The sequence below is a fragment of the Triticum dicoccoides genome, chromosome 1B, assembly GCF_002162155.2.
Source record: "Triticum dicoccoides isolate Atlit2015 ecotype Zavitan chromosome 1B, WEW_v2.0, whole genome shotgun sequence".
NCBI classification, from domain to species: Eukaryota; Viridiplantae; Streptophyta; class Magnoliopsida; order Poales; family Poaceae; genus Triticum; species Triticum dicoccoides.
Window position 1 is genome coordinate 152,398,599 of NC_041381.1, and position 25,900 is coordinate 152,424,498.

Consider the following 25,900-nt stretch of genomic DNA (forward strand, 5'->3'; position numbering starts at 1 on the left):
TGATAAATAATTCCACGGCAAATTTGTATATGCATTAGCCATGGCAATTTTTTATCTATGTCCTTGTTCTTAAACAATGGCATTTTGCTATATATGAATTTTTTATGTGATTTGCCATGTCACTTCTTTATCTAAAAACATAGCAAACTTGCCACACCAACTTTCCATGTACAAAAACATGGCAAATTTATAGTTATCGAAAAAACATGGCAACTTTATATGTTCAACAACATAGCAAACTTGCCATAATAACTTTAACATGTTCAAAAAAAATGGCAAAGTTGTAGATGTTAAATAACGTGGCAACTTAATATGTTCGAAAACATGAAAAACTTTGCTATGGCAAACTTAACGAGGCATGGCAAAAATACTTTAATTCACAACCAAAAGTGTGATTTTTTTTTCTACATTTTCTTTGCCATGGCAACTTTATTTATTTTTTGACATGGCAATTTTTACTTCATTTTTTGACATCGCAAATTCATTGTAAAGATCATGGCAATTTCAACTTAAATATGATGTCAATATTTATATTTCCAGAACATCGCAATTTTTATATGTAGCATGGAAAATATACTTGTGCAGCTGTTGCAATTTTTAATTTGTACCCAGGGAATAATTACTCTATTTTTGCTATGGCAAATTTTAATCCATTTTTGCCATGGCAAAATTTACTCCATTTTTCCCATGGAAAATTTTACTTTATTTTTCCATGGAAAATTTATTGTAAGGAGTATGGCTATTTTAATTTAAAATTTATATTTTTTCCGGAACATGGCAAAATTTACTATGTAGAATGGTATATACTTGTGTTCCCATGGCGATTTTTAATTTATTTTCCATGGAAATTTTAATCCATTTTCCCATGGCAAATTTTAATCCATGGAATATGGCAAATTCCTCACACACAAACAGGGTAATTTTTAGTAAAAAACATGAATTTTCTTGTTCATTTTTTTAATTTCAACATTTTGTATTTTTTTCACACATGGCAAGTTTCGCATACATTATATAGAAACTTAATAAAAATACCAGGGCAATTTTAACATATGAACTTGCCATGGCAATTTTAATCTTTGTTTGTATGATGGGAATTGCCATCTCTTGTTTCTTTTGGCTCATAAAAAAAATCTTTTTCACCCATGGCAATTTTCTGCTTTTTATAGTTGCTGCCATTTATTTTTTGTATCATAGAAAAATTGAGCTTTAATATGTCGCAGCAAAAAAATCTGGGTACTGGGCTTTTTTCTTTTTCATTTTACAGGATAATAGGCGTCCGGGAGGCTGTTCGGGCAATCGATCGGATGCACGGCAGCACGGACTGCCATGGGGCACCAGGCGCGGCACACTCCTACCCTGTTTTCTCCTGGCAAAATGCCCCATGACCCAGATCTTTTCCGGCTCAGTTCCTTAATGCTTGGTCAGCCACGCACCCGAGGGATGTCCTCATCCACCTCGCGACTGCTGATGCAGCGCCTCGCCGCCGCCGTCCCTGAATCCAGTTGAGTGACGGCGGCGGCGGCGGCGAGAAGAGGGAGGGTTGAGGCGGCGCTAGGGTTTCGCCCTCGAGTCGCAAGGAAGGGCGTCGCGAGGGTCTAGTATAGAATAATTTTTATCTTTTTCTGTGAGAGAAATTTTCAATCTATTCATCATTCATAGCAAAGAACACAAGATGTAACAAAAATTACAATCAGGTCTATGGACCATCTAGTGATGACTACAAGCACTGAAGCAAGCCGAAGGTGCGCTGTCGTCATCGCCCCTTCCTCACCGGAGCCGGTCAAATCTTCTTGTAGTAAACAATCGGGAAGTTGTCGTGCTAAACCTCCAAAGGATAGCGCAGTAGAGCAGCAATCATTGCCGATGAAGAGAGTTGTAGATTAAAAAGATCAAACCTGAAACCACACGAACCAAGATGAACAAAAGCTAGTTCCAAATAGCTCCACCGAAAATCAGCACCGGCCGAATCCCACGAGATCTGACGAAGACACACCTCCGCACATCCTCCGACTCGTTATTCGCATCATCGGGACGGAGATAGAACGTGGGAGACATTATTCTACCGAGGGACATCGCCACTGCCACATAGCCCCAACCAAGACGTTGAACCTAACAAAAACGAGAACGGGTCCCTCCCACCGGCAGGAGGCCGAGATCCTTGGCACCTCCATAGCCTAAAGACCATGGGAGGTGGGGCGGATCGGCGACGGCGGGAGGAGGAAGGAAAATTGTTTTTAAGGAGGAGGAAGGAGATTTTTTTAAAAGGAGGAGAAAAGACTACAGCTGTAGTTCAACAACTCATAGTCTCCATTCCTCAGTATCGGCGTTGGTGAACCTCAGGTATGATCTTTCTTGAGACCTGTACAGAATTCTCTCCTTTTCCTAGTTCAGATCCAAGTCGGTTCAGTGAGGGCGACCGCGAAAGTCACGAATACGCGTTTAGGGACGTGTCATTGTAATTTTAGCCATGGTCTTTCTTAAGACTTTCACCTAACACTCGTTCTCTCTATAAATGTATATAAGACGTTCTTTTCGCGACAAATGCAACAAGACGGAAAACGTTGGTATTTACTTGAAATTAAAAAAATTGACGTGTGATCGAAAATGGAGACAAACTTGCAAAAAAAATGCCATGTGCTAATGTCTAGCACACTCATCTATCTGTACATGCTACATAGTGTACAACATTTTCTTTTGTACATATGTACAATTTATAATTTATTCATAATTTATAATATACAACATCTTTTTCTTTTGCCTTTGCACCCTTGCCGGGTGCAAAGTGATATGACCAGCCGTCTATTTTAAATTGGGTCTACGTTGTCGTGCTAAGCAGTACGGTATAATCGTTTCAGCCCGAACCACCGATGAAAATTAGTACGGAGGAAAACCGGCGCTAGTCCTACAGTAGTACAGTCCCCCGCCAACGATCGCCCCACCTCCGGCCCTTCGTTCACCGTGCTCCCGCCGACCGCTGGTAAGGTACCCCGACGGCCTGCGATCGCCATGCGCGTCACCACCGCCGTGCAACAAATCGGATGCACGGCAGAACGGCCTGCCGTGGGGCATCAGGCGCGACACACTCGTACCCTGTTTCCTCCTGGCAAAATTCCCAGGACCCAGTTCCTTGATACTTGATTATGATCTCTGGAACCTCTCAGCGCGTCCTCGTGCCTGACAATAGTGGTTAGTGGAGGTAGGATGTTCGTTAGCTTTTTTAGAGAAAAGGCCGAGGCCCGATTAAATTAATAAAGCCACGAGGCAAACCAAGTATTACAGACGAAAGAGTATCAGACACCCACACAAGTAACCGAAAGGTTTAAACACAGCCACAACCGGCAAGCATGGCATGCAGGCCAGGACAGCGAACTTCTAAAGGGGCACCAGACACCAAGGAGAACATCAACTATTGTGCCGAGGCTCGATTATCTTTTTCTTGAACCGGGCATAACCCCTTTTCATTACTTTTATAACGGAAATACAATAGTTTGTCGGACTGGAAGGAAATCAGAAAGGAGAAATGCGAGTTCAACGCATCACTGGGAAACCCACGGTAGACACTCGTCATCGAGCAGTCTACCATGGGGCGAAAACCTAGTGACACCCTCAGAACCAGCATCACCAACCCAAAAGCAACCAAAGTCTAAGGCTACAACAGCCACATGAGGCTCAAACTCGCGCAGGAGCCGCAAAGGAACAACAAAGTTTTGCACATAACGCACAATCCACACCAATATCGCACAGGAACAAAAGATCGGCAGCTTGGGGAGTCTTCTCTGCATCTCTCCCCCGCACCTGAATCACCCCTTCATTGCGTTCCCCGGTGCCGCACAGATACACATCAGGTTCGACGCGTAGGTCTTCAGCATCTTGGCTCCGCGCTCCATCGCCTCGCGATCAGCTCCGCTCATCAGCCCTGCCCAGCAATTCAAATATCCACATGCGAATAAACCACATCAAAAGGGGACCTCATCCGTTTGGACTCAAATGTCGCCTTATTACGACAGTTCCACATAGCCCAGCACATTGCTGCTAAGCCAAACGTATAGAATTTTTCCCCATCTGAAAGGAACATATAACACCAAGCAAAGTATTGCCACACATTATTCAGGCAACGATCCATGCCCAGGACACATCCAACAGTTCTTCACATAATTCTAGCCACATGACATGTGAAGAAAAGGTGTTGAGAGGTTTCCCTTTTGCTGCAAAACGAGCATGCAGGGTTGCCCGCCCATTTTCTCCTGCTCATCACATCTCTAGTAAGTACAGCATCTTGAAAGAGCTGCCAGAGGAATATTTGGATTTTTAAAGGAATCTTGGATTCCCAGATCCATTTGTAGTCACATCCCCTCACATTTTTTTCCAGACAATCATATATTGATTTGGTTGTAAACTTAGAGCATGTTTGGGACTGCTCTACTCCTTAAAATTCAGCTCCGCTCCAGAAAACACAAGCCAAACAGGGTAGCTCCACGATATGCCACTCCGCAAAAAAACTAGAATCCATGGTACAACTCCCAGTTTTTTAGGAAGCTCTTTAGGGGGTGCTCCAAAAAACTCTGGAAGCTGGAGTTGGGTGGAAATTACCCACCACTGCCACCAGTAAGTGGATACCCCTTCGTTTCTCCCCTCTCAACCAATCAAATAGTTCCTTTCCACCAAATTTCCCATTCTTGAAGCTGGAGCTAGATGGAAGCCAAACATTCTCTTTGGTAGTGCTACAACTTCTGTATGAAACTGCTCCAAAGTGAATTTAGTGGAGCGAAGCTGATTTTGGTGAAGCGGAGTAGTCCCAAACAGGCCCTTACTTTTCTTCCCCAAAGCCCAGATTATCTCATTCGACGCATCCAATCGAGGCCAGGAGTCCACCACACCCCCCAGCTCCCTCCAATGCTCCGTTAGGGGTGGGTGAAGTCTCCTTCTAAAAAAGCCCCCATCAACGCCTTTTCTGAAATCTGAAACTGTGATCTCTTGATCGTTACAGATATTGTATAGCATAGGAAATCTATCACGTAAAGGAGGTTCATCATTGACAGGGTCAATCCATAACCTAACCAGATTGCCTGAATTGAGAATCACTTTTCTGCCAGCAAAGTAATTCTCCTTGACTTTCATAATGGCTTTCCATATAGGAGAATCACCAAATTTGCTTTTTACCGAGGCAACTGTATCTTTTTTGAAGTATTTGGCCTAGATCACCTCCTGCCAAAGACCCTATTGATTCTCCAATTTCCACCACCACTTGGTAAGGAGACTAATATTCTGTTTATGCAAATCTTTCACCCCCAGGCCCCCTTTACTTTTCGATCTGCATATTCTGGACCACCTCACCAAATGGTAACGTTTTCGCCCTTCATGTTCTTGCCAGAAAAACCGTTTGCGGTGTTTGTCTAGTTTTACTATCACCGTCTTAGGAAGGAGAAACATAGACATGTAGTAATACACAATGCTCGTGAGCGAGGAATTGAGTAAGGTAAGTCTCCCTCCCGAGGATGTTGCATTTCCAATCCAGGCCTCACATCACTTTAGGAATCTTTCATCCACGAAATCCCACTCAAGGACGCGAAGTGTAGAGAAACTAACTGGCACTCCCCGGTATTTCATAGGGAAGTGTCCAATATTACAATTAAACAGCTCCGCATAAAAGGCCAACGTGTCCTCATCCCCTCCAATGTAAAGGACTTCACTTTTGAGGAAGTTGATTTTTAGGCCAGACATAAGTTCAAACATGTAGAGAAGGAGTTTCTGGTTTACAGCAGCATTCTTATCATGTTCCAAACAAATGACGGTATCATCTGCATACTGCAGGATAGCTACTCCCCCTTCAATCAAGTCAGGGGCAAGCCCAGTTAGGAGCTTTTCTTTTTGGGCATTGAATATCATCTTCGAAAGAGTCTCAACAGCTAGGTTGAATAGGAAAGGGGAGTGGGGGTCGCCTTGACGAACCCCTTTGTGACTTTGGAAATAGGGACCCACATCGTTGTTTAGTTTAATACTCACTATGCCATTGTACAAGATTTTTTTCACCCACCCACACCAGGTTGGACCAAAACCACGGTTACGATGGCACTCGAGAAGGAAGTCCCAGTTAATCTTGTCATAGGCTTTTTCAAAGTCTAGTTTTAACACCACCCCAATTTTTTTCTTGACATGCATATGATGCAGCACCTCGTGAAGAGTGAGGATTCCATCCATTATGTTTCTCTGTTTAATGAATGCATTTTGGTGCCGGCTGATTAGCTTATCAGCGTAAACAGCCACCCTGTTATCAAGAACTTTCGTAATTAGCTTATAGGGGCATCGAAGCAAGCATATGGGGCGATATTGTTGAAATTTTTTTAGCCCCACTCATCTTGGGGATCAAAGTGATCACCCCATAGTTTAAGCACGCAATATCTAGGGTGTTGTCATGGAACGCTTTGAAAAGTCGCATTAAATCTTCCTTCACAAAGTCCCAACAGTGTTTGTAGAATTCAGCCGGTATGTTATCCAGACCGGGGGCCCTGTTGCTCTCCATACTAAACAAGGCCTTTTTAACTTCCTCCACTGTAAACTCACTAGTGAGCAGGATGTTATCTTCACTAGTAAGCTTTTCTTCCTCAGACCAGGCATCAGGCGACAACTGGAATATATTTCCTCTGGCTGGACCAAACAGTTCTTTACAATAGGAGGTAGCATGAGTTAGGAGATTTTTAGTGCCCTCAATCACCACCTCTCCGTCTGTTAGGGAATGTATGGTGTTTTTTCTCTTTTTTCCGTTCGCAACACGATGGTAAAAGGCTGTGTTCTGATCTCCTTTTAGCAACCAACGCTCATTTGAGTGTTGTAACCAAAAGAGCTCCTCATCAGCAAGGATGTCATTAAGCTCAGCGCACAGGGTAGTTCTTTTTTCAAAGAGCTCAGGTGTCAGGGGCTCGAATTCCTCTATCTTCTCAATCTCCTCTAACTCCTCTTTGATCACTTTTTTTCTCTTTCGGGCATGGCCAAAAGAGTGAGACCCCCAACCCTTAAAGTATTTCTTAAGGCGCTTTAATTTAATGTTGAGGATATCGATTGGGTCGCTAGCATTGACCGGCTGCTCCCAAATGTTCTTAGCTTTTATATAAAACTCCTCGTTCTTCAACCAGCTAAGCTCAAATCTAAATTCACGATTATGAAGGGGAATGTTTTTCACAGGGCATGTGGATAGGAGCAGAGGGTTGTGATCTGAAACATCCCTAACCAGCTTACGGACAGAGACAAGGGGAAATATGTCTTCCCAATCAAAGCTCATCAAGATTCTATCCAGCTTCTCTAATGTAGGATGTTTTTGGCTGTTCGTCCAGGTATATTTACCTCCCCCCATATCTATTTCCCGCAGGTTTAGAGAATGAATAACATCATTGAATTTATCCACATAGCGAGAGCGAGTTAGGTGCTTATTTTTCTCGCTACTCTCTCTAAGAATATTGAAGTCACCCCCCACAATGTAGGGTAATCTAACATGCGAGCACCACATTTAATTCTTCAAGGAATTCTGCTTTATTATCATCCTGTGCAGCCCCATAAACAACTATGATGGCCCACATGCATTTGTTTTTAACATCAAACACATTAACTTGAAGGAGATATTTTCCTATCGTCCAAGAGATAGTTGCCAAGGTTTCTTTTTTGACTCCACATAAAATGCCACCCGATTTGCCAACAGAAGGGACCCAGTTCCAGTTAAATCTCTCAAAGGGATCAATTTTCCTCAAATACTTAGGGGTAAATTTGGCCTTTTTAGTTTCTTGGAGGCCAATGAAATCTAGGGAATGATCTCTGATAATATCAGAGAAGCAGGTAGTCATCCCCTTCTTACCCGCCCCTCTGCAGTTCCAAAATAGGCCATTCATTTTTTCTTTCTGACCCCCCCCCCTCTTGGTAACTCTACTAGGAAGCAGAGTAGAGTTACCATTCTCATCTTGTAAGGAAACCTCTCCTCTTTGACCTGGTAGTAGGTCTAGCAATGACAACATTAACTTTTCTCTCTCTTTTCTTCTTATAGATCGAACAGCAGTAAATTTATCATCACCAATATCATTTTCATCCCCCCATTTCATATTTAAAGGAGTCTGATCCCCTTTAGCATTGATTGAAATCATAGCCCCCCTCTCCCCAACAGCAGGATCGATATGATTATCATTCATATTGTCCTTATTTCTACATTTCTCCAATTCCCTAAGAATATCCACACTTCCAAAGTCTGCATCAGGAATATTCACACCCATCTTGATAGCTCTAATAATAACTTCAGAATTATTTAAAGCATCGAAAGAGTTGGGCTTTTTGGGGGTACCTTCAATGTCTCTCTTCTTAGCTGCTGCCATGGCTTTTTCCTCCACTCTCTCCATCTTGTTCTGCACATTACGTAGGCTGAAACGTAGATTCTCTCAGTAACTAGAGGAGGTGTAGGAATCACCTCAGTGTCCATTCCAGTCTCGGGTGACTTGACCGTGTAATTAGTGACAATTTTCAGAATTGCGTCATTTATAGTATCCACCTCCACAATCTGAGGAAGAAATTTTACCACATCAGAGTAAGATTTTTTTCCGCTCGTAAATAAAACATTAGGAGACTTTTCAACACCCACACTTACTTTTTCACCCTGCTCCATCTCCTGAGCCATGGTTTCCAGTAGCAAAGTAGTGTGCATTGACTCATCAGATTCCACACTCCCGCGAATCCCGAATGGGGTCAGTTTTTCCCCCTGGGGAATGGGAGAAGATTTTCCCCCAAGCCCAGTAGGTAAACTACCCTACATAGCTCCAGGATTCGACCGAGGAGTGGACCCAATGGTAGACTTCTTCTCCCAATCAGAAGGCATATGAATTGTATTTTTCTCTCTATCAGGGTCTCTCACCAGAACCTGATCCACTTCATAAAAGAAATTGTAGAAGTGCCCACCCAGAACAGCTTCAGCAACCACAGGAATTTCATTGACATTTCTGCATCCCAACCGCACCCGAGCAGAGGATGGGCGGTGCAGCGTCGCAGCGTCAATTTCCAGCGGAACCCCCACTAAAGATGCAACATACGCGAGGTTTCTCTCACTTCTCTTGTCAAGAGGGACATTGCTGATTCTCACCCAAGCTACTTCCATCACACCCTTTGCCCCAATAGTAGACGACCACTGCGTGGCGTGAATAACAGCCCCACTAGTTCTGAGAGTCACTTTCCCCACATAGCAGATCTGTGCAACAGCTCGAGGATTAGGAAAACGCACCACAAACACCCCCGGGCCTATAGCGTGCGCAGAGCAGCGCCAGCCCGTAGCCAGATAATCACTCAGATCTAGCTCCATTTGCCGAGGCTCGATTATCACCCATAATGGAAGCTGCAGAGGCACGCACACGAGAAACCAGGAGCTCCACAGCCGCCCTGTCGCCTTCTTTAATCAGAGATTTCCACTGCTGCAAAAAGATCGAAAGTTTTAAAACACAGTCAGCAGCCTTGCTGGGGAACACCTGTTTGATAGTAAACTTATTTCTGGTCGTCCATTGGGTCCAGCACATTGCAGGAAAACCAAACCAGAACAACCTTCTAGCTTTCCCAGAAAGGGAGGATACAAGCGGTTTGAGCTAAGAAGCTAGCTGGGGCCCACGAAACACCCAAGCAGTCCCTAAGGAAGCTCTAGAACAATTGGGCCAGGGGGCAGCGGAACAGGATATGGCAAGAGTCCTCAAGATGGCCACATAGGGCACAAAACACAGATCCAGGGCCCTGCCTCTTCTTAATTTGGTCCGCCGGCGGCAAGCGGCCTCTGATGGCCTGCCACATGAAGATTTTAATCTTGGGTGGCACCCTAGCCACCCAGATGGGCTTGAACTTAGAAGACACCGGACCACCAGAGAGAACGCGGTAACACGACTTAACAGAAAAACGAGCAGAGGCAGAATGAGGCCAAGAGACCACATCCTGAGCCTCCGAAAGCACAGGGAGGATGGCAACAAGGCGCTGCCAATCCTCCAACTCTTCAGGAGATAGGACCCGGCGGAAACCAAGGTCCCAACCTCTCGCCGCGAGCTCGGCGATGGAGACGGAAGGCGACGCGGCAAAAGAAAAAAGAACAGGAAAGGAAACAGCTAATGGGCCATCCCCAACCCACCAGTCAAGCCAGAATCTCACAGACTCGCCGTTACCAACGGTAATTTGACGCGAACAATAAGTAACTGACGCCAAAACTGGGACACAGGGGTACTACTCAAATGAGAGAACAAGGGGGGGGGGGGGATTTGGGAAGTATTTGGCTTTTAGGATACGAAGCCAGAGAGCATCCGGAGGAGAAGTAAGAATGCGCCACCACCATTTTAGAATCAGACATTCGTTCATGACAGAGGTATTGAGGATCCCCAAACCCCCAACCTTGTTAGGTCTATACATCAATTTCCACTTAACAAGTCTGTATCTTTTCTTATTATCCGCAGTATTCCAGTAGAAGCCACTCCTATGTTTGTCGAAGCCAGCATGGATACCAACAGGGAGGCGATCAAAACCCATAAGGAACATCGGAAGGGAGGATAGGCAGGCGTTAATAAGACACACCCTCCCAGCAGAGGAGTTATATCCACCCCTCCAAGGCATAACTCTATTACCCACCTTAGATACAGAAAAGTTGAAATCCTTAGATAGCAGTTTGAGGGGGGAGATGGGCATCCCAAGGTGCTTGAAAGGAAAGGAGCCAAGAGAGCAGTTTAAGAGAGCAGCCAACCGTCTAGCTTCCTCAGGAGGGGCACCCAACACCAGTACTTCACTTTTAGAGAAGGGATGCGTATGTAGTGGAAGCATGTGTGATATTCAATGAGAATCGCAATGTAATGTTTGTGTGTCGTGCTTGTGCAATGTGGAGATCAGAAATCTTGCCGCATTTTGCCAAACTATTCGAGTTCCAAGAATTTCAATGTTCTATACTCATAAAAAGTACTGTCCTCCAAAGGGGACACTCTAATAGAAATCTAAATAGAAGGTTAAGCATGATATATATACATATATGTGTGTGCTCCAGAGAACTGAAAATGAATGTGCCATGACATAGAAATGTCATAGTATGGTCCCAAAATGAACTTTTCTTCTATACATGAACACGCATCAAGTTCTAATAAGTTGTGACAAACATGTGAAAGTGGATCATTACATCATTTCTTTTGTACCAAACAAAAGTAACCGTGCAGACTTATTATTCTTACATTGAGACATCAAGACTTGATAAAAAACACATAGATGCACAAATAGGGCCAGGGCAGGAGAAACAACAGTCGGTCCGGAGACCACCATAAGAACTGCAGATGTCCAGAAAAATCACAGATTCTCGACTTACTATTCTTGCTATCAACAAATTTATTTGACTTGGCAAGAACCTTGACCTGGGCCTGTACTATATTTAGGTCATGCAAAACGATGTTAAAATGAACCTCCCTAGTCCCTACGAATCCTATGCAGAAAGTGGACAGAAATACACCAGGTATAATTGGAACAAAATACTGGCGTGGAGATCTATACTCAATATAGGCATCAGATTGGTATTGCAAAAAATACGCATGACTTTACCGTTGTGAAACAAGATTACTTGGAAATATTTTGGTGTATTTTGCCGTATAATTGTGTCGGGAATTCGGATTATTTCCGAACATGGGTGAACTATCTACCCACGCGATGGGATTCTGGACTATGCCAGCAGTAATGAAGTACCAACGAAAAGGAAGAAATTTGTACCAACTATGCCTCAAATGAAATTGTAATCGAATTCCCTCTTCAGATGGAGTCCACATAACCTGCAAAAAAGGATCAAGAAACCCAATGAAATCCTTCCAGATCAAATCACAAAACTGAAGCAGGAAGAAGATATGTGGCCCATCATGACATACTAGGTGCAGAAACAAGAAAAATCATAAAGAATATATAGTACATCGTTGCCCAATTGCTGTACCAAGAATCACCTCAATTCATGTCTGCAGATCGCCACTCCACAATTTACCAGTTAACCGAGCATAGGGAATCAGAATATAATCAACATCATATAGAATAGAAGGAAAAAGACGGCAAATAGCTCGATGGGCAGATCGGTGCAGCAGGAAACAATCGGGGGAAGAAGCAACTAATTGGAGAGGATTAGAGAGGAAGGCGCATATTGCTGCTTGTTCACCTGTTGTGCTTCTGATAACAGCGGAAAACATGTAGGAACAAAGCGGACAAAGCGTAGGTTGCATCAGAAGCAGCCTCCGGACAGAAGAAAGGCTGCAGCCGGCCAGCCTGAAGCCCCATAGAGCCACCCAACCCTGATGGCATGACGCGTAGACCGCCGACAAACGCCGCTCAGGCCACCGCTCCACCAAAGCACCGTCGAGACACACCGAGCGGCGCAGGAGACAGAAGCAGCGGAGCCCACCCCAATTTTCTCCTCTTCACATAGCGGTCAAAGGCACGCGACACCGACATAAAACCACCGCGCTGCTAATGAGTGCCACGGGTGTCAGGCATGTGGGCCGATGAGGTGAAAACAGTTTCCACAGCCAATAGTAGTCGAGTCCCCACACAGTCCACACCGTCCAGCCTCTGACCAAATGGGTCCAGGTTTCCCACGATCCGGTCAAAATCGTGCACATCGACGAAAATCCCTAGACTCAACCGATTCTGGGAGCTCCAGTCCCAGGGAGCTTAGTGACTTAAAGGATGATGTATATATTCATGGTTCAGGTGAGACCCCTCTGGAGCAGTGTGCAAACAGATGACGTTCTTGCTACAGGTTTGACCTTAGTTTAATGTTTCAAACAGAGCCATCATTGTTGTTTCAGATCATATCCTCAATAAAGAAGTTAGTTCAGTTGCAGGTGGTCTGGCCCCAGTCGAACGGCACGGATAATCCCGCAGGCCCCCGCGTCGCTCCCGCAGGGGCGACCCGGGCGGCACAAACCCTAGCCCGCCGCCGGGGCTCCCTCCCCCTTTTCCTCTCCCTCGTCGCCGCCGGAGGGGGTCGCCGGAGCGCCGCGCGGCCGCCGGGGATGGTGGCGGCGAGGATCTGGTCGCTCCGCCCCTGTGGAGGATCTCGGAGCCGAGGTGGCGACCTCGGGCGGTGGTGCTGCGTCGTCCTCAGCAAACGGCGGCAGCGGGTGCTGGCCGTCCATCTCGGGCGTGCGGGCGGCGCGGTGACGGCGGGCGATGGCTGTGGTGCGCGGTGGCCTCGGGGCACCCGCATCAGATCTGAAGGCATCTTCCTCTTCAACCTCCTGTCACCCTCGTCTCAGATCCGTTCTCCGGCGGCCTCCGGGCACCGTAGCCTTGTCTGCTCTCGAGGTGGGGGTTGGGAGAGGGGATCGAAGAAATCCGTGGCTGGCTATGCCGGCCTGCCGGCGGCGACGCCCATGGGTGCCGTCCCCTACCTGTAGGCGCTGGTAAAAATGCCCCTTTCCCCCTCCTCTTCCTCCCGTGTTGCTCGTGGACCAGGTGAAAACCCAAATCCCTCGGGATTGGGCGGCAGCGACGCCGTGGGCGCCGTCACCCTCAAGGGGGTGCCGTCTTTGGTGAGCTTTGGGGGAAGGGTGCTTGTTCCGGTTGGGGGTTGCTCGGTCTTCAGCAGCCTTGCCGTGTAGCTTGCTTCTCCTCGTGTGCAGATAACAGTTATTGCCGATGCTTGCCTTGGATGAGCTCCAAGTAGTTTGGCGGTGGTGTCCTGGTGTGGTATTCCGGTTGGCAACGGCGTCGGTCGCTCTTTAGCCCTCGGGTGGGCGTCTCCACCTTTCGACGGATCGGCGCCCTTCGTGCCAGGGCGAGGGGGCAGGGAGCCCCCTTCAGAGGTGGAGGAGGGCGACATCGACGGCCAGAGCCCATGGAGCTGACAACGGAGCTCCTCCAACTACTGTTTGTTTTCCCTAAGCTTTGCTGGTGCCTGCGTGTTGTTCTGCTCGCCGTGGAGGGCTTCTTCGACTTCTAGCTGGACTTGTGCTTTAGTTTCCATATCCTTGCTAGTAGTTTGTAGTAGCCAGATAGCTTTTACACAGCACCTTGTATCGGCTTGCTGTTTTGTTCTTTGTTTCCTTTGTTTGTTAGATGTAATCCTGGCCGGTTGATGGCTTTGTTAATTTAAAGCCGGGCTCTTCTTGAGCCTTCGTTCTAAAAAAAAGTTCAGTTGCAGGTCAAGAAAATTGCATCCTACTCTTGGAGCGAGGAAAGTCTCGTATATGCTCAAACTCAACACATGAGCCAAGATGGGGTTAATCTGAAGCTGTGCAGTCAGTGCGTGGAATTAGTGTAGTACTGTAGTGTGATACTGTGCTATATACTTTGCTCTGTTTCTTTGTCTCTGTAAGAACTGACAGTTAAACTAGCAGTTTGCGAAATAACAAAACCTAAGGTAGGCATGGTTAAGCAAGTGGCATTGCAAAACTTTCAGATACTCCTGTTGTGCAGATTTTGTTTGGCTAGTGTGGCGCAATCACCAGTTCAAACTTTTTCACCGTGTTCGAAAATAGTACTACCATGACACCAAAAGCACAATGTGATGACAAATGCTAGTACCGTAACCCAAGAAGCCCAAATTGCAAATATCACCCACTGGATTATCACATGTTTCTTCCAAAAGAGAACCGGCATGTATGAGGAGGCATGGATTATGGAAGGCCTGCACCTGAGTATTGTATTGAGCGGGAGATGTAGAAAGAAAGGGAAAAGGCAGCCAACTCATGCATTCGATTAGACTATCGTACAAGGTGCACCTCCAAACAAACTACTCCCTCTGTCCCAAAATATAACTTATGAGGTTTCATTATGTCCCTCCAAACAAAATCACTAAAACATTTTTCCAGCTATTAGTAATTCTCTCGGGACTTGATGGACATCCTTGTCAGAAAAGCACAACCGCATATGAATCAATTAACACAACAATGGGAAGATAAAGAATTATTCTGAATAACAAAGAATAGGTAAGTTCACATAAAAATAGGTCACCTTTCTAAATTCTAAACCTGTAAAAGATAATTAAATATTATTTATACAACAGGAACCATGTTATGTTTCACCTCAATTTTGTCAACCAGTATGTATTCAACTCTCTACCGAAATCCAACAAAATTTAGCATTAATTTTCAATATACTCCCTCCGCCCGGAATTACTTGTCATCAAAATGGATGAAAATGGATGTATCTAGAACTAAAATACATCTAGATACATTCATTTTAATGACAAGTATTTCCGGACGGAGGGAGTAGTTTTTGGCATCATGAACTGGTCTCAACCAATCAGGCCAGTTCAGACCGAACCAAATTAACCCAAGATAATTCAACTTCCTGAAACACTGAGGAAAGCGGTGCCAAAATCCAGGCTAGCTTAGATTTCCATGCTCACCCACCTAACCCAGGCTTTGTTTAGGGTTCTTCGTGTACAGATCCGCGGTTCAATCAAATGACTTCTCTGATTTTTGTATATGCAGATGTATGTCAAACTGCAAATAGCTATCTATATAGTTTACTACATGTCAGAGCAACAAACTACTCCCTCTGTCCCAAAATATAAGAACGTTTTTAACACTACACTAGTGTCAAAAACGTTCTTATATTATGGGACGGAGGGAATACAAAACAACCTAACAAACAAACAGGCAAACAAAAAATTGCAATCTGAGAGTTTGAGCACCTTGCAACACAAAGCGTGCCTTCGTGATTTCGCCCCCTTACCATTGCCAACATCATGAGTTTGTGATCTTATGTGTTGAAGTCCTGTACAATAGCAAGCTGTGCTTGTGATCTTCGACGGCCTTCATCTGCCTGCAGTCAGATGAACAGGACATCTTAGCATCTTGAATTCTTAACATGTAACCAGCAAAGTCAGTTTACAAAAAAATGCAAAGTAGCAAAGTCTATTGGACATGTCTTTCTATTTTCATATGTATAGCAAAACTCATAAATCTGTAACAAGCTGCCCTTATGGACTGAATTTCTGTACAATGGGACGGGCCTTTAGTAACTCTTGGTATTTCACGTGATCTGCTTGCAGAGTCAGTTTACAAGTTTTTGCGTGATACCTGAGTCTGTTGGACATGTCTTTTTTTAGTAGATACATGTGGGGACTCCACACAGCAAGCCAGCGGAACAGATGACATCATCACATGTACCTCCAGGTATATGTTCACCTATAAATTGTGCTACACAAGTCAAACACCATCCCAGGAAACTGAATGTGTTGCAGGCCCGATGGAGGGGGAAAGTGTTAACGACTCTAACAAAGGGATTATACCCGTAGCCGACGATGTTGACAAAATTTACCCACGTATTCCAGGTATAAGGTTTATTTTTATCCTTTTTATGTGAAAAATCATATCTAACAGACTTGGGCACAACCGATTCTAATGTATCAACATCGTGACTTCTAGGAGTCCATATTACTCCCTCCGAACTGATGATACTTGAGACCGATGGTGATAGCACATATGATACTCCAGGTATATATCTACCTCCATGTATATGTTCAGCTACATATTTTGTTATACATGTCAAACACCATCACAAGAGATGTTGCAGGCCCGATGAAGGGGCCAAATGGTGACGACTCTGACGAAGGGGTTATACCTGGAGCCGACGATGTTCACAAGATTTACCCAAGTAGTCCAGGTTAAGGCTGTGCATATATATTGAGATTGCTTTTATGCTTTTTATGTGATAAATCATACCTAACAGACTTGGGAAGAACCGATTCTAAAGGATCAAGCGTGTGACTTGTAGGAGTCCATATTACTCCCTCGGAATGGATGATACTTGAGCAGGCCGATTGTGAAAGGGCATATGTTCATCAACCTTCCCATCTGATTTCAGGTAAGTATTATGTTGCCGAAAGGTTAAGACCATGTGCCTACAACTTTGCCTTATTTCGATCCAATATATTGTTTTGTTAACATGATGCAGACAACCCTCCAATCTCATTCCTATGTAATGTAGATTCATTGCCAGCTTTCAGTAATCTGACAAAAGAACTAGCTAGCATGCAACGTGATAGTTGGGAAGAGAGGCCGCAGAATGTTCCACGCCATCCTCTCAGTGATATCACTAATGCAGATCAACCATCCTCTGTGGACCTTGACGAAAAAAGAGAGCTGATAAAAGCTCGGAGGCGAGCTGCTTATAGAAAGAAAAAAGAGGAGGCTACCGTCAAGCAACAAGATGAAAATCTCTCTGCCCTTACGATATCAGGTAAGAATGCTTTATGGGAAGGCACTGCGTTGATATTATATATACTCCCTCCATTCCACAATATAATGTTTAATATCAATTCACATGCAGATATGCAGAATGTGGGTGGGTTACCTCTCGGTGATATCACTAATGTGTGTCAACCAACCTCAGTTGACCTTGACGATAAAAAAGAGCTAATAAATGCTCGGAGGCGGCTGCTTATTGAAAGAAAAAAGAGGAGGCAGCCAGCAAGCAACAAGATGAAAATCTGACGCCCTTACGAGATCAGGTAAGGATGTTTTATGTTTCAGCAATATGATGACCGTATGTATACTTTCTTGTGTCTGCCAATCCTGCCGAGGGGGAGCGATACTATCTGCGTGTGCTACTAAACTATGTTGCTGGCAAGACATCCTATGAGGACCTGCTCACCGTGGACGGCAGGCTATGCGGGAGCTTTAGAGAGGCTGCCAAAAGGTTGGGACTCATCGAGGCAGATAACACGCTCGACGACTGTCTTACCAAGGCAGAGCAGTGGGCGATGCCATGTTCGCTCAGGAGGCTCTTCACAACAATTTTGGTGCACTGTGAGCCAGGCGACGTGCGTGGTTTATGGGATAAGCACTTCGAGCCTATGTCTGATGACTATCAGCGATCACACACGTGCCCAATTGAGATGGAACATATGGTGTTGCTTGACATTAGGGGTATGTTGCAGTCCATGGGCAAAGACATAGCTGATTTCGCTCTTCCATGCATTGACGATGCGTTAGACCCAACCGAGGGCGAGGCCAGAAAAGTGATCGAGGAATCCAACGTCGATTTTGACATCAATGACACTAAATTGGCTTCGTCGCTAAACTCGGAGCAAAGGGCTACATACGATGAGGTACTAGCTTCTGTTGACCGCGGTGATGGGGGTGTGTTCTTTGTTGATGGCCCGGGAGGTACAGGGAAGACCTTCCTGTACAGGGCGCTGCTCGCCAAGGTCCGAAGCGAGGGAAACATCGCCATCGCTGCCGCGACGTCAGGCGTCGCCGCTTCTATCATGCCTAGAGGCAGGACTGCCCACTCGAGGTTCAAGATTCCATTGATCTGCGACGATGGCGCCTCATGCACCTTCACGAAGTAGAGTGGTACCGCCAAGCTACTGAGGATGGCCTCATTGATACTATGGGACGAGGCCACCATGACTAAGCGACAGGCGGTTGAGGCGCTGGACAACAGCATGCGCGACATCATGGGAAGACGGGACCGACCCTTTGGAGGAAAAACTGTTGTGTTTGGCGAGGACTTCAGGCAGGTGCTTCCGGTCATCAGGAGGGGGTCCCGGGGTCAGATAATCGATGCAACCCTCCGAAGTTCACACCTCTGGAAGGGTATGCGCCAACTAAGGCTCATCACCAACATGAGGGCTCATAATGACACCTGGTTTGCGGATTACTTGCTAAGGGTAGACAATGGCACCAAGGAAGTTGACGATCAAGGAAACATACGACTCCCTGAAGATATTTGTGTGTCGTCTATAGGCGAGGGTGACGACCTGGAGAAGCTGATTGACCATGTGTTTCCGAGACTAGATGACAACATGTCCGACCCGAATTACATGACTTCACGTGCAATCCTCTCCACCACGAACGACAACGTCGACAAGATAAACATACGCATGGTAGAGCGTTTTCGGGGAGAAGAAGTAATCTACCATAGCTTTGACAGTGCAGAAGACGACCCGTATGGCTACTACGCTCCCAAGTTCCTAAATGGATTGACTCCCAACGGTCTGCCTCCGCATGCACTCAAACTGAAGCTCAACTGCCATGTCATACTTCTGAGGAACATTGATCCGGCTAATGGACTGTGTAACGGGACGAGGCTTGTGGTGCGAGGTTTCGAGAGGAACGCCATCGACGCAGAAATCGTGATCGGACAACACGCAGGTAGGAGGGTATTCCTTCCTCAAATACCCCTATGCCCATCTGATAATGACATGTTTCCATTCAATTTCAAGAGGAAGCAATTTCCTGTAAGGCTTAGCTTTGCTATGACGATTAACAAGGCTCAAGGCTAGACAATTCCGGTTGTTGGCATGTACCTACCTAATCCTGTGTTCTCTCATGGTCAACTCTATGTTGCATTGTCTCGAGCCACCGCAAAGAGAAATATAAAGATCCTCATTGAGAAGGAGAAGGAGAAGGAGAATGCCAAGAAGCAAAGCAGCAAATCTAAGAAGCAAAAAAGACCTGCCTTCTCCTTACAGACCCCGATGAAGAACATCGTCTATAAGGAAGTCCTTACAGACTGAAGTCTGCTCTTAAATATGTGAGAGTATTTACTCTTATGCTACCGGTAATTTGGTGCTCTTTGGTGTCTTTGTACATTTCTCTATCTTTCTATGTTTGCAATTGAACTTTATTATGTTTATAGTACAAGGAAAGTATTAATAATATTGCCTCGGATTTGGGACTTTGCAAGTTGCCAAATTTTGCTGTATGTGACATTATTTTTCGTTTTGCTGGTTTGTTTATGTATATTATTCTTTTGTTGTTTTGTAATCAATCATCTACTACATCTAAACTCGGCTTTGTTTTTCTGCACAAATTGCACACTGCCTTGGTCACTTCGTTCTTGTAAAACTAGACTCCACTCAAGTGTTCTACATTACAGAAATATTTATGATGCGGCCCCAAAGCAGCCACAAAACTGGACCACCACACAATATCAAAACTATATCTTTATATTATTTATCATAGGTGGAGGTCCCTGTATAGTCTCTTATTTCCCTGCATGTTGCAGCAGCCTTTGTATGTGACATTATTTTTCGTTTTGCTGGCTTGCTTATGTATATTATTCTTTTGTTGTTTTGTAATCATTCATGTACTACATCTAAACTCGGCTTGTTTTCCTGCAAACATATTGCACACTGCCTTGGTCACTTCGTCATTGTAAAACTAGACTCCACTCAACTGTTCTACATTACAGAAATATTTATGATGCGGCCCAAAAGCGTCCACAAAACTGGACCACCACACAATATCAAAACTATATCTTTATTATATTATTTATCATAGGTGGAGGTCCCTGTATAGTCTCTTATTTCCCTGTTATTTGAATTTTATAATCCTGGCTTTTCAATACATATATAAACAGCCATGTTGTGTTGCAGGTTTGGCACAAGGAAACAACTGTTATTAGAGAGGCTGGCGATCAAAGACAACGAAGCAGCTGAAAACATCCCGGATGAAATTAGAGAGGCTTTGAGGGTTTTATAAACCACTGATTATGGACTGATGCATAATGGCTACTACTGCTATGTTACTATGTTAGGGATCGAATTGAGAATTATCTATTTGGCAATACGAATAACTATATAATGCATTGGATTATATATGTAGGTTTAAATACTTTGTGGTGTTTTGGATATATTAAACATTGGTTTTGCGATGCACCCTATAATTCTTCGTATCGTATAACTCCATCCAAGATATGTCAACTAGAACTCGAAATATCACGTCAATGAGAACAGTAAAGTCATGAACTATATATTTGGCAATAAGAACTATATATAACTATCACGTCAATGCCTACTCATCAACATCAGCACTAAAAGAAAAACAGTTATCGTAAATCATAGGCTGATGGAAAGTATGTATCTCATGTTCAAGGCTTATTAAAAGCCAACAATCATTTTCTGCAGTATGTACCTCATGTTCAAGGCTTATTGAAAGCCAACAATCATTTCCTGCATGCTTTGCCTGCAAATTAAAGTGGAGCTTGACCCTATTGTCATGATGTAATGGACTCGGTTATCAAAATTTAGTGGAGCATACTCTTACATGAGAAGGCTTCAAGGCTCCCCATGATTGTACATTCACCAAGGTTTAGTTGATCAACGAACACATTTACACTGAAAACAGACATATGTAATACTATACATTAGGCCCAAGGAAATCCCAAGTTACCAGGAGCACGACGAGTACAAGAAAGAAGAAAATATGTCATACCAGTCGAACGGGGTGTATTCTAAAAGCTTCATGTTGAATGTCTTGTGAACTCATACAAATAACTACCAGATCAGATGTGTGTCCAGAAGCTTAGCTTCATAATAAAAGATGCCAAATCAACACATCAAAAGATTACTACAATGAGTTAATATACAGTCAACCAAACAAGTGACATAAAAGGCCTAAGCATTATTTTTAAGTGAGAAAAGAAGTGAACAAAAAAAATCATTATTATTTCACCGTTACCACTTTAATAGTAGATATGTTAGTGTGCACGCCGTGAATTTGCTATTGCGGTAGCTAATCTTGGCATGCAAATCAATGATAAGTTCATTATATAATTACTACAATAATTTAATTATTTAGAAAGTTTTAATTTTTGACATCTTTTCTAATTTATTAACAGGTGTGCATTTGATCTCAAAAGGAAATAGATCTGCACCATACAGCAATATATGGTAGGACTGGAATAAGCCATGATCTCCTATCTATATATGTTAACCTCTACCATCCCTCCTCCCCCTCCTTGCTCTCCCTTCGCCCATCACTGATAGCACACGATCAAATTAGCCAGACCTGGAGGAAAAAATCCCGAGGAGTATCTTGTGTAAGCTAGGAGCATCAAGAAGGCAAGTTCCTCTAGGTATGAACATTTCTGGATCTGTCTCTTCTCTAAAAGTATAATAGTTATTAGATTATGATCATGTTTTGTTCAGGTATACTACAATTGATTGTAGATTTAATCAAGCAGTCCTATTAGGTGGGCTGCAACTGAAGAAAAATAGATACATCATATATTTTAGGCTGCATAGCCAAGCAAACTATTTTCATAGCCAAGCAAACTTCCACCACAACATGATGAAACTCTGTCAGCATAGGTGCACCTGATGGACCCCCCATCCAACTTCCACCACAAAAACTCATCCTCGGGCAAAGATTAACAAAATAAATATTGGCTTAGATGACTCTAAGGACTTGTAGTGTCTCTAAGTCATGAAGATATAGTCACATGATCGACCTCTGTTAGCTAAAAAAGATTATTTGGCATTAGATGGCTCTAATGACTTGTAAGCACAATGCAAAATTCAATCATGAAGCTCACCACACACATGTACATATGTACTGAAAACTAAAACATGTCAAAGCAGTAGACAAGCAGTTTTTAGTTCAAGCAGTTTTTATGTAGCTGAAATAAAGAGAGACCATAATATACTCGTTAGTTGATGTCGACAAAACATACTTAAGCTCCTGCCCAAGCAATTCTGAGAATAATAAAGACACTTAAGACTTTATGTAGTTCATAGTCTCAATGATATGAACTTGATATGAAAAAGATACATCATTGGCGCACACTGGCACACTCGTACAACAGTCAAGACATGTCACATGCTGACACAGAACCTAACTTGCACAATCCTCATAATTTTTTTTATCATGGGAGTAGGTACTGAATGAAAACACGAGGCTTCGTTGTGAGTTTCGGATGGTACTGATTGGTCCCTGACCCTGAGTAGATGGCATCAAGTGAAGCTTAACTCGGAAAAATTCTAGGGACAGGTCAATTGATAGGATGGCCTAACCAGCATGTTTCCTAACTTGTGTAAGTTCTCAACAAGTGCACATGCGTAGTTGGGCTGTGTCTGTGTGACATATAATCTTTGGGAATGTTCAACTTGAATATTGGACGGCAGCAAGAGATTTGACACTGACAATCAGGATTCACTGGAAAACTAAAATGCCGCAGCGCACATATTAGATAAATACTCCCTCTGTTCTTAAATATAAGTCTTTGTAGAGATTTCACTATAGACCATATACGGATGTATGTAGATGCATTTTAGAGTGTAGATTCACTCGTTTTGCTTCGTATGTACTTCCTCCGTCCGGAATTACTTGTCATCAAAATTGATGAAAATGGATGTATCTAGAACTAAAATACATCTAGATACATCCATTTCAATGACAAGTATTTCCGGACGAAGGGAGTAGTCCATAGTGGAATCTCTACAAAGACTTATATTTAGGAATGGAGGGAGTACTTGCGAAACTAAACATTTGCTAGAAACTTAATGATTTGCCCCTGACAAAATGCCCCCACGGTGAAATGTCCAAACTCACCTGGCCTGGCTTGCACGACGGCGACATCGGCGAACTGGTAAGCATCGCTGCTCCCCCAGCCGCTGCTGCTCCGCCGCGGGGTCCCTGTCCTTCTCATCATCTCGTCGCCTCCGCGCTCCACCACCCCCTGCTGCTCCGACCACCCGCTCCCCCTGTCGCTCCTGCTGAACCAGCTGGCCACGATCGAGGAGGACAGGCGCCAGCCGCGACCCGCCCAAGCTGCGCGATGAGGATGACAAGTGCCGGGCCACGGCGGTCACCCTCGGGGCGGCCATGCCGGCCGAGCACTGGACCTCGTCCATGACGCACGACGACGGTGATGTGCAAGCGCCGGGTCTCATGAGTTTGGGGGGGAGCCTCAACAAGCTCGCACCTGATTGCCGTCGGGTGCGTGGAGGGGAAGGGACGAGAAGGGGCGGCGGCCGTGGTTGATGAGGTCGCCGGCTGTGGGGGGAGAGGGGAGGGAGGGGAGTGGGTGAGTGGATGAGGTCGCCGGTTGTGTTGGGTACTTTTCTTTTTTTGAGTAATACTGCTGGGTTGGGTGCTTGTTGGGCCGTGCTGTATAGCCGATTTGGGCCTTTGATCAACAACGTTTTCTCTCCGAAGAAAAAAAAATACCCTAAAGTATATACATGGATCATATGAATAAATGTTTTAACCCTAAAAAAAATATGAATAAATGTTTTTATACTTATTACATATATTCAAAGTATCACAAAAAATAAAATTGTAGGGAAAAGAAACCGAATACACTTGGTTTATGTTGGATTGCTTGCATCTTTTTATCTTTTGTCAGACAATTTTCCTTAGCCTGCATAAACAAATTAAACTCTTCTACTAAAAAATATAAATAGATTAAAGTGATTTAGGAAATTTCAGATGATATATTATTTATATACGAACATTATAGTTGGTTGTTTCCTCCGAAATAAATGCAACATCTTTTACTAATAATATGAAAAACAGTTTTCCGTTTTTACAAAATAAAACAATTGTGTTTGTTTCACTCTTACTTTTATTATATCTGTACTATTAAAGGAAAATCGAACGTCGTGATGGTTCGACCTCGTTCCACCCCCTCATCTGGCAGTCGATACATCCTCTCAGCCACATCCTTCCACCGATTTTTTTTCAATCCCTCCGAAAACCAGAGGCAAGTAACCGGGTTCAATCAAACTCTTCCACCCCACGTCGTACAGTTCCGCACAACTGGAAAATCCACGCACAAAATAAATCGCCTGAAAAAGCCCACGTTCGACAGCTAAAAAAAAAAGAAACGACGCACGTTCTCCACCTCCTCCCCGACCTGCCGATCTGTATCCTCCCTCCCCCAAAACAGGAACCATCCGCACCCAGCGCCCCGGACGCCCCGTCTCCGACGACCACCCGATGCCTCCCTCTCCACCGGATGGCCCCTTATTCCTTGATTGCACCTCCCTCTACCCCATCTGTTATATGCCGCCCCACCCATGAACCTTTCGCCATGGCCGCCTCCTTGGCCATGCCCGCATGGCAGCCATGGTTGGGATCGTCACCTCCCTTGGACGGGGTGGTATGACCACGGCCAGTGCGATGGAGGCGAGGGGGTTTGTGGTGGTATCAGCCACGACGGTGGAGGCAGTGACGGAGTTCTAGGAGGAGAGTTACGCGAGTTGCGGCGGTGGAGGCGGCGGCGGACATTGAGCCTCGTCACCACGACCCCTCTATCGTCGGTTCTTCCTCTCTCCCTAATCCCTTCTCAATCCAACCAACCAATTTGGGAGAGCAGCTTCCGCACAAGGTAACCAACCAACCCAAACTTCGATTCTTACCGCGCGCTTAGAAATCGCATGGAATCGGCAAAAGTCCTGAGTTCTAATGAAAACTTCTGCAGCTTCCACTGGCATCTGAATGCGGCTACATAAGGAAGCTGGTGTTAGGGGCCAATGGGTCCAGGGTGACCCACCTCGAGATCACGGGCATGCCTGGCGACGCCAAGGCGTTTGACCTCGTCATCAAGTTTTGCTACGGCATCAACTTCGAGATCACCACCGACAATGTCTCCATGCTGCGCTGCGCCGCCGAGCACCTGGAGATGACCGAGGAGTGCAAGCCCGGGAACCTCATTGGCAGGACCGAGGCTTACCTGGAGGTGGTGGCGCTGGCGAGCCTCGAGGACGCGGTCACCGCGCTCCGCAAGGCCAGGACCGTGGAGCTCCTCCCGACGTCCGACAAGGTGCATCGATGCCATAGCGACCATGACCTGCGGCGTCGGCAGTCATGAGGTATTGGACGGTGGCTACGATAGTGTGGGCGTGGCGCCCAACCCCGTGGATGACTGGTGGGCCAACGAGCTGGATGGTGGGAGTTTAAGCGCACTCTTTGGTTGAACCTCATGCGTAAACTTTGATAGTTCCTGTGACATGATTTCAGTTCTTGGGTAAAATTCAGTTCTTGAAATGTAAGTCATTCTGTACATTTTTTTAGTTAAGGAAGAGAGAGCTTGTAGATGGTTAGCTTGTTGATTCAACTCACCCCATGTTTGATGAAATCAAAGGCTTATTTGCCATTGTTCCTGTGACATGATTTTCAGTTCTTGGGTAAAATTCAGTTCTTGAAATGTA

The 25,900-nt window shown here is 44.8% G+C and overlaps 1 protein-coding gene and 1 long non-coding RNA gene across 5 annotated transcripts; both read right to left on the minus strand.

Annotated features, from left to right (window-relative positions):
• Nucleotides 1-3,341: 3,341 nt before the first annotated feature.
• Nucleotides 3,342-21,281, minus strand: LOC119324547. Of its 4 annotated transcripts, XR_005157028.1 has the most exons (9): nucleotides 21,180-21,281; nucleotides 21,012-21,082; nucleotides 20,880-20,930; nucleotides 15,647-15,777; nucleotides 11,734-11,792; nucleotides 9,347-9,434; nucleotides 8,621-9,214; nucleotides 8,321-8,533; nucleotides 3,342-3,916 (listed from the first exon to the last, which is right to left on the minus strand). It is a non-coding gene; the product is annotated as an uncharacterized LOC119324547 (long non-coding RNA). The 4 variants fall into 4 exon arrangements; XR_005157025.1 differs by having other exon boundaries at nucleotides 8,621-9,434; nucleotides 15,688-15,777; XR_005157022.1 differs by having other exon boundaries at nucleotides 8,621-9,434.
• Nucleotides 21,282-21,641: 360 nt separating this feature from the next.
• Nucleotides 21,642-23,635, minus strand: LOC119302969. The gene is made up of 2 exons (XM_037580037.1): nucleotides 23,298-23,635; nucleotides 21,642-21,755 (listed from the first exon to the last, which is right to left on the minus strand). The coding sequence occupies exons 1-2, from the start codon at nucleotides 23,597-23,599 to the stop codon at nucleotides 21,746-21,748; spliced, it is 312 nt and encodes a 103-aa protein (XP_037435934.1). The 5' UTR covers nucleotides 23,600-23,635; the 3' UTR covers nucleotides 21,642-21,745.
• Nucleotides 23,636-25,900: the final 2,265 nt, after the last annotated feature.